The following is a 12,501-nucleotide window of genomic DNA, read 5'->3' as shown; positions in this document are numbered from 1 at the left end:
AGCTAACTAGCTAAGCTAACTCCTGCCTCAGAAAATGTGCTTACTTTTATGAACTAACAACGTTCCTTCCAAAAATCCTAATTTTTCTTAATCTCAAATCTTCATTTATCTTAATTCCAATGTAAAATGCTTTTCCATTTCCCTTGTGCTAGTACACATGAGGACCTGGCAGAAATCCAGAAGGACACAGGGAGAACATGCATAGAAACTACAGACAGTAACCTGACTTCAGGATTAAACCTGGATCCTGGAGATATAATGTGACAGTGCTAAGATGGGGATATCTCTGTGGTTGTGAATAATACAACATTAACAATTTTTGTTGTTTATATGTAATTTATTGGAGATCAATGGTCAGATGGTTTGACCACAAATACCCTTTAGCCACTTCCATTATAGTTATATACTGTATTTAGATATTCATTAAAGCATTTGATAACAAACAGCATATTTAATTCAAAATACCAGTTACATAGCACCACTGGTTCTTTACCTTTGGTCATTTCCACAACCAATGTTAAGTATGAAGGTTTGGGTTGAATATTGAGGAGGTTGAATAGAATATCTGAAGGCAGCAATAATATAATAAAAGCAATTTTAGTGTTAATATATGTCCTTCAGGAAGACTCTTCAGCTTACATTTATATATTTGGCAAACTATATTTTAATATATTTAGCATATTTTCCAAACAGACTTTTGTCAGTTGAGCAAATGAAGTTTAAATAACTTGCTTCGGTGCCTAATAGTGCTAGCCCAAAACCCAAAAAGCCTTAACTTCTGAACAACCACCAGCATGCACACCATGGCATCAAAAAGCCAGGACAATGAAATGCAATGCATCTAAAGTAAAATAAGGAGTACATTAGTACCGCTATGAACTATGGTAGTGGGTTTGTGAGGAGACTACCATAGAGGAGGGGGCTACCATAATAACAGAGCTGATTGATACCAGCTTCGAGGTCATGACAAAAATGGTGTAAAAGCTAAAAAAAAAAAAAGGCCATTCATGTCCCTAGACCAATAAAGACTTTTGGAAATGGGCTAAAAATCAGCTCATAGGCAAGAAACAAGTATTCTGAGGTAAATAGTTTTAAATACTTTTCATCGTAGATATTATATATATATTATCATTTGTTTGCATATTATATATTTTGACATTATCATCATTGTGTGTTAAATGTTTAATGTTCAAATTGTCGATTTTCCAGATTCAGTCTAATATTTTCCTCCCATTCATTTTAATTTGATTTTAAATCATCTCTCCTCGCTAAGTTATCCCTTTTCATGTTTATTGGCAATGCTCCTTGTGTTAAAGTTATTACAAGATAATGTTATTACGTTAATAATGGGTTGATCTGACTTACCCATTCATGTCTGGCATGTAGGATAGAGTAAACCTGGGTGCATCTATTTGAAGAGTTCAGTGTGTTATATAATAATTCACCAAACAGTTGCTGATAACATATTTTGGTTCCAAAATATCTGAAATTTGCAAACAGATGTTAATCAAGTTTGTTTTGTTTTGTTTTTTTTAAAGAAAAATTTGGTTTTACATTAATATTCATTAAGTCATGCAGCATACATTGAAAAATGTTCTCCAAATCAAAATATGAACAGAAACTGCATGTTTCCTCATTTTCATGTGAATATTTGACTACAAATTAATACATAGTGGTTTGTTTTAGGTGGAATTATGAGGATTTATGTTTTTAATTCCCTCTGTTTGAGATCATAGACATGATGTAAAAATGTGTGGCAGCATATGTTTGTACAGACAGGAGAAAACATATAACAAACAAATCATGATCCAATTATGCTCAGAAAGAGAAGTATTTGGTGAGCCACTCTTGCTTCTTGGGGTCTTGGCCATCAGGTCCTGCTTCAATCACCCTCTTTTCAGATGGAGCCCTATAACACAGATAAACACATCAGTTTGAGATGGTGACATGCTTGAGGTGGAATACTCAGTGGGTGTGCAGGAGAAACCTAGAGATTTTTTTCAGTCCCAGTTCTATTTATATACCACTGGTGAATTCCTGAAATATTCCTGAATTCTTACTGTCAATAAGTTTCAAAGCCAAACCTAATACAGAGGCAAATATAAGTTAACATGTACACTCCTCTTGACAGGATATTTATTATCTATGGAAAGGCAGCAAGTTACGTTTTTTGATAGAATGCATTTCTCTTTTTAATAAAAACATTTTAAAAAGACTAATATGAGTTCTGAGTACAATATGAGTACAATCAGAGACTGTAATGGTTGCATGCATATAATCTCTGTCCATCTACTGTCCTCTAAAACATTTTCTACTATGTATTGTTGTTTTCAATCATCTATGTAATCAGTGCTTACAATCCTCTCTGAAATTTATTGTAATGGCAATTCAAGTTCTTTGTTTTTGCGGTCGACTGAATATATTTGGCTTTAAGATCATAAGATAAATATGAGATGATATATCAGAATGTCAGATTCCTTTTCCTGATATTGATATTTAGACAACTTAATCAAACAACTTAGAATATGGCACCTTTGGTAAAGACCAACAATGTTTTAGGAACAGATAGTTGTCGGTGTCCCAATGACATGACTAAACTTATTGGCTATGCCCAATGTTTGTGCAATGGCTCAGTATCAGAATAGCTTTTCTCTCATAGGAAGCACTCTGGACTTCATGCACAATAAATGCTGTTTTCACAGGGCTCAAAACATCAGTAAGAGTACCATAACAGTAAGACAACGAGAGCAATTCATTGTTTAAAAAAGCAACCAAAAGGGCATACCTTGGCAATAAGAAACAGTTGTTAGTCACATTTTCCATATGGCTTCATAATGTGCCATTGACTAAATTAGGTCTCTAGTGACTTGACTTGGACTTGTGAAAGTACATATAGGACTACACCATCTCCACCTTGTGAATCCACCACCTGTTCCTCCACCTTCTTGATGTTAAGCTGCAGGTTGTTTTCCTTACAGCATGAGATAAAATCATCCAATATCTCTTGCCTCCACTGAACGTAGTTCTGGTGATGTAGTTCTGTCACAGATACCTCAGACATTTCCCTGCCAGACCACCAGAGGGCAACCCTGCTCATATTAGTTAATCTCTCCTTTAATTGGGTTTTTGAATTGTTTGCTGGGAGTTTCATGCATGTGGTTTAAATTATACAATTTTTACCATTCATTAATAATCTTTCACTCTTTTCCCCTTATGCCTTTTTATTTTATGGCCCTTTAAATTAGCTAGGTCTTCAGGAAGTATATGAGTCAGAGAGCCAGACATAGCCGGTAATGTTGGGGTCTTTGTCAAGCATATGATATACATTCATCAGTCATAGTTTAGAGGTGTGTTAAATTATCAGGGGTAATGTCTGATGCCATAAGTATGAACTGGCCCTATCCCAGTGCAGCGTGGCAATGTAGCAACATGTTATGGTCACTGAACTGCTGGATGTCTAGGCAGTTCTCTAATAACATGTAGTGCTTATTGACCACTGAAGTAGTTTTGAAGCAAATAAGCTTCAAAAATAGCTTTCTGATAATATAGTAACTCTGGATGATTATTCAGTTACAGTGTATACATACGTATGTATGTATGTGCATGTGGCTGCAAGGTGGGATGGAGAAGGAATACAGCCAATCAACCTGTATTCCTTGAGCGGCAGGAATTCTCTACCCTCACTATATATATATATGTATATATATATATATATACAGTTTGTCGAGTGTGATGTGAAAATTGGGATTTTAACGCAAAACTGTCTCAATTAGGCATTTACACAAAATATAGAGAGTGACAGATCTTTGGGTGGAAACACCGTGCTGATAACTGAGGTTTAAGGAAAATAGCCTGATTGGTTCAAGATGCCAGGAAAAACATAGAAACTCAAATGCAGATAAACATCTCAGCATGCACAAACCATAAAACCTTGAGTTAGGTGGGCAGCAGAAGACCATTCTGACTTCCACCCCATCAGCACTATCTGATGCTATCATGGGCACAAGCTCATACAAACTGGTTTAATGTGCATTCTGAGATTTGAGTTGCTAGAGACTTCCTGGCATTTCAGACCAGTGTTGTATTCTCCTCTGATCTTTCTTATCAACAATGTGTTTCATACTGCAGACCTTCCACTCACATGATGATTCTGTGTAGATGCTAGATACTGTTGTGTATTAAAAAACTCAGGAAATACTCTCATAAATTGGAAATTTTATTAGAATTGAAATCTGAATAAATTCCAGAAATTTCTTCTTAACTATTCTTGTTCCTAGCACTTTTCAAAAGAGTTATATTCTTTTTATTAATCCCATGTGTACTGATTTTGGATGATTGTAATTACCGTATGTGCTGGCTATTGTTGAGTTGCAACTGGTGCAGGAGATCATGAGTGGGAGAGAGAGTGTGTCGTAAAGAAGTCTTGGCTTCATGATGAGGGGAAATTGGAGTTTGTATCTGTGATAGGAAAATTGACCGACTTGACAGTTGTGATGACTTGGGGGATGCACCCTCCAACGAACTGAGACTTGGTATGCTGGTCCCACTTGGTGGGATATCCTCAAGGACCTTTCTCTGGAAACATGATAAAGTACATTTGTTTTGCTTAGCTGACCACTTTGTCCAAATTCACAGTCCAAATCTCAATGGCATATTTCATGTGTTCATGCAGATATTAATTTCTCTTGCATGTTATTTCTAGACACATGACAACTGCATTAGTTTGTATTCCATGTTCATTTTAAAGGAGGGATATATTGTAATCTCATTGTGTATTTATATTTACAGTGTGTGTGTTTCTGAATATTATCTCCACAGTTTATACTCCAATGTACACAGTCCTTTTTTTGATTTAGAAAAACAATGGCAACATCCAGCAGCATTTCAGCATGCAGTGATTTCATTCTTCAAGCAATGAATCATAAAACATTTACCAGTTAATATGAGTTAACTAATTAATTAACAATTAATGGGTCTGCTTATGAAAAGCATTCGCATGCTGTGATGTGGGGAAAGGCATAAATGTCACTCTTTTCTATATTATTGGTAATTGTTACATATACCATTGTTTGCCTGATCCGTATCCCAAAATGTCTCCAGGTATTGTGTGTGATGTGAGAAACTAACCTTCATGGTAGGTGTGAGACCTGATTGTGTTCTGGGGTGATAGGACTTCACTGTCCCTTCACTGCTAAGAGGAGGATGTTGGGATAACTGATGGAGATCTTCCTGGTGAACAAAAGAACACAGAATTCCTAGTTTCTGTATGTGCATAGGTAGTGTACACTACTTAACCCTCTTTCACATGCATGTTGTCTTTTGGACTAACCACCAGTCTCTTGATAAGCTGATCTCTTTCACTGAGCTTCTCTTGCAGTTTAGCAATGATGTGTAGATCCTCTACTCTTCTTTTACCCGTCTCCTCCCTCTCTTTAAGTCTACATTTATACATATACATACATAAACAGTTATTTTTTATGATTATGTTTATTCTAAAGCTATGTGTGTTTGTTAAAATGTGTATAAATTGTGAATTATTGAAAAAATATAATAAGAGTAGTGCATTCTCTGTTTCGCAGGCAATAATGTGGGCACGTAGCTGTGTTTGGGCTGCGCTGAAATCAGACATTATGGTCTTTATTTCCATTCTGTCTTCATTTTTTATGGTCTCTATTTCGACCGGTGTTTCATCATTCCTGTTCTCTTCCCCATTCCAAGATCTGTCCTCATCCCCTTTCTCCTTCCAGGAATTAGATTCCCTGCAAAATACAAAAATTTAAAGTACTGAAAAGTGATCAATTTATGCACAGTGTACCACGTAGTTTATGTTTTTTCTTTTTTCATAATTTCTTAAAAATAAAATAAATTTATAGAAGCTATAATAGTTTTACCACATAAGGTCTTTCTATTTTTTCCAGTCTTTCTATGCTTTCCTCAAAGCGTGTTTAGTGACTATAACCTGCTGTAAGCTACATCGCTACACCACATTGGGATAGGGCCAGAGGATATTAATGAATTGTCCATCGCCTTCACTAATTTACATACTTTTACAATATTACTCTTAGTAACCTCTGTCGAAAGAAGGTGTGTATCATTAGCTCCTATGTGAGAAACTACCTTCACAAACCTAAGCTTTCCCAAAACCCTAATATTACCTGCTTTGTCTGGTACCATAGTTCCTGACATACACCTAATCAGTGCTGCTGGAGCCCCTAAAGGTGTAGCTGATTTCACATGCCTTAAAATAGTCTTCTATAACCAGTGCTCTTTCAGGATTCTCAGTAAGTGCCTCACTGAAGAGAGCAAACCTGTTAGACACGTGAAGCAGACAGAAGTGGTGCAAGCCTTAGCATTAGCTTTGCTTTTTGCAACTATGCTGCCGAGTTCTGACCCATTCGCCCTGCCGGGTCTTTACTAACTCTGTCTAAGGCATCAAGATTTTCCCCTATAGACAATACTCTGCTCTCATTATCGCTAACCCTCTCTAGCATCTGGATGCACACCTCTAATGCTGCAATCTTCTCTGTCAGAGTGCTAACTAACATACAATTATCACATGTAAAATGACTGTTAATAATGGAGGAAGAATTGCTAAATATCCTGCAGCTAACACACTGGACAAGCTGAATGTTTGCCATACCTTGGCTGAATATGGGCTGAATAATAAGACAATTCCAAGTGGGTTTCCTCCACTTGCTGTCTTTAGACAGAAAACAAAAGTGTTCTCCAAAAAGATTAACTGCCTGAAAAAATATAAAAAATGGGGAAAGGGAAAATAAATCGATATAATTTAAACACTGACAGGGCCAAGAAACTTGCGGCAAACAATTCAAAAACAGGAACTATGTTACAGGAAACAGAGGGTGAAGTTTGTACTAACTATTCAAATGTCACTAGCCTATTGACTGATCACAAAAAAGAGAGCACCCGATCTGGACCAGTGGACAGAGCAAAGCCAACAGGCCTTTACATAGGTAAAAGCTGCACTCTGAGGCGGACCTCTCTTACAATCTCCTGACTTCTCACTCCCCTTTGTTCTAGAGCCGCATTAGCCTAGATGGAGGAGGGAGAGGAGTGCCCCTTGCCACAAGCTCTCTATACTACCTTTTGGGGCAGGCCTTCACCCTCGGGTCAGACCACACCACACACCAGCGGCTCCACTGCATAAAGACATGGCAGATAATTCTTAAATAAAGAAGAAAATAAAGGTTTCCTTGAGGCCCAAGACTGCATCCCATCTCCTCATTCCTACCCAAACCTGGGAAGTGAACAAAATAAATATGCTGAAGGCTACTACTACTAGGTTAGGTTGCTACTAGGCTCTAATTCATATAACCACTGAAGAAAAACTTAATACAACAGTAACACAAACATGACAAACTATGACTATTGTCTGCATCAGTGTTTGCAAAGCAGAACTTAATTAACATGATATATTAGATGGATCCCCACAAAACATAAAAGGCAGTTTGGGTATGGAACCACAAGTCAGATCATGCTGAAACATCCTAGCATCCACTTAGCAACACCTTAGCGACATCAGCAACTTGCTTATGCTGTGAACTTGTTTATGCATTTTCTTCAGGAAATACACATTTCTGATTTCTATTAATTTGAATTTTTGAACCTTAATCTGACCTTTTGCTGCTCTTTTGTTTGTGGTTCATGCTGGTTTCTCTCTCTGAGTTGAGGTCATGCATTCGCTCTCTCAGTTCCTCATTCTCTCGTTTCAGCTCTTGCACCTCACTGCTCCTCTCATCCAGCTGCCTCTCAAGTGACTGTAGTCGGTTTTGCTGTTTCAGGTCCTTGCACAGAAAGAGGGAAATGGTTCTTTTATCTTATCTTATCTCAGTGTTGTATTTGTATATGTCTGATACCAGATACATTTGTATGCTGGTATATTGCATGTCCATGAATAAACAGGATGTGTATTTACTCAGGGGTAATATTGCTGGGATTAGGATTTTTTACCTGTTGCAAAGCCATCATCTCTGTATGTGTCTTCAGTTCATTCTGCAAGTCTTCTATCTGCTTCATATGCCTCTGTGTGACCTGTCTGACCCATTCAGTGTGCTGCTGTGTTAACTCTGCTTTCTGTTTTTCTACACACACACACACACACACACACAGTTTGGGGGGAGGGTAGAAAGAAGGAAAGAGAAACACACACAGAAACACTGATAAAAGAGTGTAAAAGCAGGACATGGTAACATTGCATGTACCATCAACTGCAGATACTTTAGGAGATTGAGTAAAAGATATTGTATTGTTAAACACATTTTCTCACTGCAAAACCTTCCCTTAAAAATGTGTCTAGTAATTGTGAAAAAGAAGACAGTCAGGGTCACAAAAACACTGACACTAAAATTCACATAAAAACAACAAATTTTGAATGCAGGAGGTGTAAATCAAAGTTTTGTGACTGGGTCAGGATCTTCTGGGATAGCCTGGGTTAGCCTGTCCTCTGATTGGAGGTGCCAATTGAAGTAGCAGCCCCTTGGTAATAGAATATTTAGTGAACCACCTTGGCTGACCATCTCAGACTATGACTCTCACTGGGATCCCCCACCAAAATTTGAAAGGAAACTAAATGAAGGAATGTTCAAAATTCACTGCTTAAGGATTTTTTTTTAATGCTTAAACTCAAATATCACACATTACACGTGTTATTTAGTTATAAATAGTAGTCTGACCAAGTAGTCTGTAGTACTAATAGTCTGACCCAAAACAAATGGCCTGGTCAGTCATACGGTGTCTAAATTTGCCCTTTGCCTTCGCATTGATGACCTGTTCAATCAGTTAGGTACGGCCTGTTTTTATTTAACACTGGATTTAAACAAAGCATATTAGTAGATCTCCCTGACCCCAATCTCTCCTGAAAAAACTGCTTTTATTCCCAATTTGTGACCCTTTTGGGTTGTTTAGAGCTCTGGCAAACATTTTAGAGACTAATAGACAATTTTAACTAAGGATGCCAATAACTCTGTTTACTAGTATTTAAAAAATTTTTATACTTAAAAATTCAATTTCTAATAATAAAATTGATCTTTAAAACTAGTTAATGATTGTATTGTTTCTGTTGTCGTGCTTACCCAGCTGTAGTTTGTACTGGGTGTGAAGGTGCTGTCTTTCTGCCTGCAGCTCTTCACCTGCATGTTTCTCTAGAGCCAGTAAGGCATGCTGGTGGTTGAGTCTCTCTAACCGTAACAATTCCTGCTCTCGCTGATGCCATCCAAGCTCATCTCTCTTTTCATCACTTAACTCATTTTCCATCACTGCTTCCTCTTCCTCATCTTCCTCATGTACAACCTATGACACATAAAACACAGAGCATCATACTTCTATAATACTAGGGTCAGTGTAAATTGCATCAAGATTTCGTTTTGGCTATTGTCAGTGAGTATGTACTACACCTAAACAATTTTTATAAATTTCTGACTGTTTTGGCAGGTGCCTGTGTTCAGCAGCTCACATGAGAAATGGTGCACAGGGATTTAAAAAATTCCATAACTATTTTAACTATCATAATTATACATTAGTCCACCCCTGTGCAATATCATTTAAAATAGGGACAAATGGTTAAAATTTGTAACACCTTACAGTATTTGTTTTTGATTGTTCGTACATACTTAGAACAGATATAATTGTAATGTTACAACCTGGAGTTGATAAGAACCTCATTGAGAATTTCACCATTTGATTTACACACCATGGCGGTGGGTGGGAGTTAGAATGAGACCTGCCTTTTCAATTTACCTGTAACTGTTGTTTCTCCTGAATTGTGGCATAAAGCTGGGCAGTGAGTGAGCTGTTCATTTCTACTGTTTTTTGGATCTCCAGCTTCATTCTCTCCATTTCTTCATTTCCATGGCAGTCCTCACTATCTCTTTCTTCATTGTTCCTCTGGAATAGCGCTTTCTCCCCCTCCATCTATAGGTCCAGCATGAAGTAAGTTTAAAGAATAAAAACAACTATGTGTGTAACTGTGTGCATGAGCATGTGGGTATTACCTGCATCTGTAGATCCTCAACCTTGTGTTGCCAGTGCAGTTTAATGTCTCTGATTTCCTTTTCTCTCTCTTTCTGTAGCTCTGCTACATGATCAGAGAGATGCTTCTCAAACTGCAACCTGAACAGATGTAAAGTATAATGTGGTGAAGTACTTTTTCATAAAAATGCTAACCAAAACATTATGTAGACAGACAGACAGACAGACAGACAGATAGACAGATAGATAGATAGATAGATAGATAGATAGATAGATAGATAGATAGATAGATAAAACCCAAGAAATAGTTGGGAAGGTTTTTTTTAAAAAAAATACTTTTCTAGGTTTACTATGTTTTTCAGAAAGTGGTAATTTTGATGCAGTAAAAACACTAATGTCAACTATCTTGCTCCTTAATTTATTGATTTTTGTATATTTTATTTCAGTTTTTGTATTTCTTGCATAGAATTTGCACAGAAACGTCCAGAAATTGGGGGTAAATCTGAAGAGAAAATGAACAGGTACTTTTTTTCAAAACTAATAATAATTGCATTATTCTCTCAAACACCAGCCGTAGATCAACTACACAATAATGAAATTGTTGAAGTTTCTAGCTCTAGCAAATTCATTTTAACTTTTCTCCAGGGTTTAATGTAATGATTGGAATAGATGTCTGTGCATGTTCTGGGGCCAAACTTTATTGGTCCGTGAGACTTTAATAAGAAAACCCCAAAGATAATTATTTGTGTTAATAAGATAAGGTGTAATTTTGTTTGTAGCTTTTAAGCTTTTTTACAATTTAAGCTTAAGGACAAACAGACCAAAAAAATGTTGATACACGTAATCTAACACCTTTGTCTGTGACAAGGATAAATAGACGTTGGAGTGTGAGAAAAAAAGATAGTTATTTAGTTATTTAAGTAGTTATTTGTCTGTCTCACATATTAGACCTCAGAGTTAAAATTCAAATTGCTTTATTCCAGCAGGACAAACAACAATCCACAGAGTAATTGTAACGCATGGACAGAAAGACAAAAGCAGGCAATGTTAAAATACTGTCACCAAACAGATGGAACTTGCAAAAAATATTGGAACACAGAGAAAACCAACAAGCATAGAAAAGTTCAATCTGTAATCCAAGAGAAACTATCAAAAACAGGCAAGGTTCTTACAGGGGGTTACCGTATCCAAGAGAAGGTGAAAATCAAAAAACATACAAAAGTAAAAAGCTTGTAAGAAATGTACATGTACAGATGTCTGGTGACTGCAAACGCAGAAGTGCCAGTGGCTGTTGGGAGTTGTATGCATTCCCAATAAAAGTTCAACATCCAGAGCATTCCTTCATTATAATATGTCCAGTGTTGCACAACCTTTTATTTACAAAAACACCAATCCCTCTACCTTTCTTCTTAGCACTCAGTGTTCACTCTTATAAACCTAAACATAGATATTTAGGCACAGGTCCTGGAAGTACATGTGCAGCCATGTCTCCATGAAGCACAAAATCCTACTCTATCAGTACTCTATTTCACAAAGACCTAATATCAGAGAACCACACTTTGCAGTTCAAGTTGATGCACATTGAAGTGTTTTCTCAACTTTTCCTTTTCCTATTGGTTCAAACTCTGTCTTAGAGGGTTCTAATAGGATTACATGGGGGAATTTGTTGTGTCACAGTTAAATAGTTTCTATTGCTATGTAAATAAATGGATTTCTGCACTTGTATCCACCTTAGCCTTGACTTGTGACAGATTGCAAGACCACAGTGGATGCAGCAGAATTATGACAGTGCTGAAGATAAGCAGCTGTAGTAGAACCAAAACTGCATCAACAGGCTTGCAACTCTCCTGGGCAAGCTTACTGATAAGCTTGAGAGCAACCTCCTGCTTGGAGGCCTCCCTTGTGTTGGGGTACATACACGTCTAGAAGAGAGCAAATGAACACCCTCGCTACCCCTCATTTTGTATCCCTGCCCTAGAAGGATGCTGCCCAACTTCCCGGCTCTGTGGGAGAGGCTGCTTTGCTTCCTGATACCACTTCTTGGTCTCATGGAGAATGGTGCCCTGCCCCTCTGTCCTGCTGATGATGCTACCCCTCACCCTGCACCACTCCAGGGCTCTGTCCCCTTGGCCTGCTGTGGACACCCCTCTGGCTGCCTCAATCAGCTGAGAATGCTGCTTTGGTCTTGCTTTGCTGTCGTCCTCACTCTCCCCATCGGGCCTTGCTATGTTCCTCACTCTTTTGGTTTACACTGCCATGTGAATTTTGTTCCTATTCATTCATCTCCGCCCCGTCCTGTCATTGGTTGGTGCCCTAATGTGTCTGGCTTATGCTCTCGTTTTTTATTAAGTCATTAGGTCACCTTATTTAATCTCCTGTGTTTCACCATGTTTTTTTCATGCAACTGTTGTTACCACAGTGTTTGTTCTGCTACAGCCTTCAGCTAGCATTTGTTTTTGTTATGTAATTAAATGGATTTCTGCATTTCTCCTGACTTCTGACAATAAGAGACAT

General features: G+C 37.5%; 1 protein-coding gene across 3 annotated transcripts in view; it reads right to left on the bottom strand.

Annotated features, from left to right (window-relative positions):
* Positions 1 to 311: 311 nt before the first annotated feature.
* Positions 312 to 12,501, bottom strand: part of fam184b (family with sequence similarity 184 member B) — a 57,903-nt gene continuing 45,713 nt past the window's right edge. For 2 of the 3 annotated variants that reach the window (XM_058385021.1, XM_058385024.1), the window contains 9 exons: positions 10,011 to 10,128; positions 9,757 to 9,930; positions 9,093 to 9,309; positions 7,972 to 8,102; positions 7,639 to 7,805; positions 5,330 to 5,759; positions 5,128 to 5,229; positions 4,346 to 4,575; positions 312 to 1,909 (listed from right to left, as the gene is read on the bottom strand). In XM_058385021.1, coding sequence (XP_058241004.1) covers positions 1,819 to 1,909; positions 4,346 to 4,575; positions 5,128 to 5,229; positions 5,330 to 5,759; positions 7,639 to 7,805; positions 7,972 to 8,102; positions 9,093 to 9,309; positions 9,757 to 9,930; positions 10,011 to 10,128 — 1,660 coding nt within the window. In that variant the 3' untranslated portion in view covers positions 312 to 1,818. The remainder of the gene's footprint in view (positions 1,910 to 4,345; positions 4,576 to 5,127; positions 5,230 to 5,329; positions 5,760 to 7,638; positions 7,806 to 7,971; positions 8,103 to 9,092; positions 9,310 to 9,756; positions 9,931 to 10,010; positions 10,129 to 12,501) is intronic. The other variant, XM_058385022.1, reaches the window with a different exon arrangement.

The sequence above is a fragment of the Hemibagrus wyckioides genome, linkage group LG29, assembly GCF_019097595.1.
Source record: "Hemibagrus wyckioides isolate EC202008001 linkage group LG29, SWU_Hwy_1.0, whole genome shotgun sequence".
NCBI classification, from domain to species: domain Eukaryota; kingdom Metazoa; phylum Chordata; class Actinopteri; order Siluriformes; family Bagridae; genus Hemibagrus; species Hemibagrus wyckioides.
Note: the sequence above shows the minus strand (reverse complement) of the source record. Positions and strands in the feature narration are given on the sequence as shown.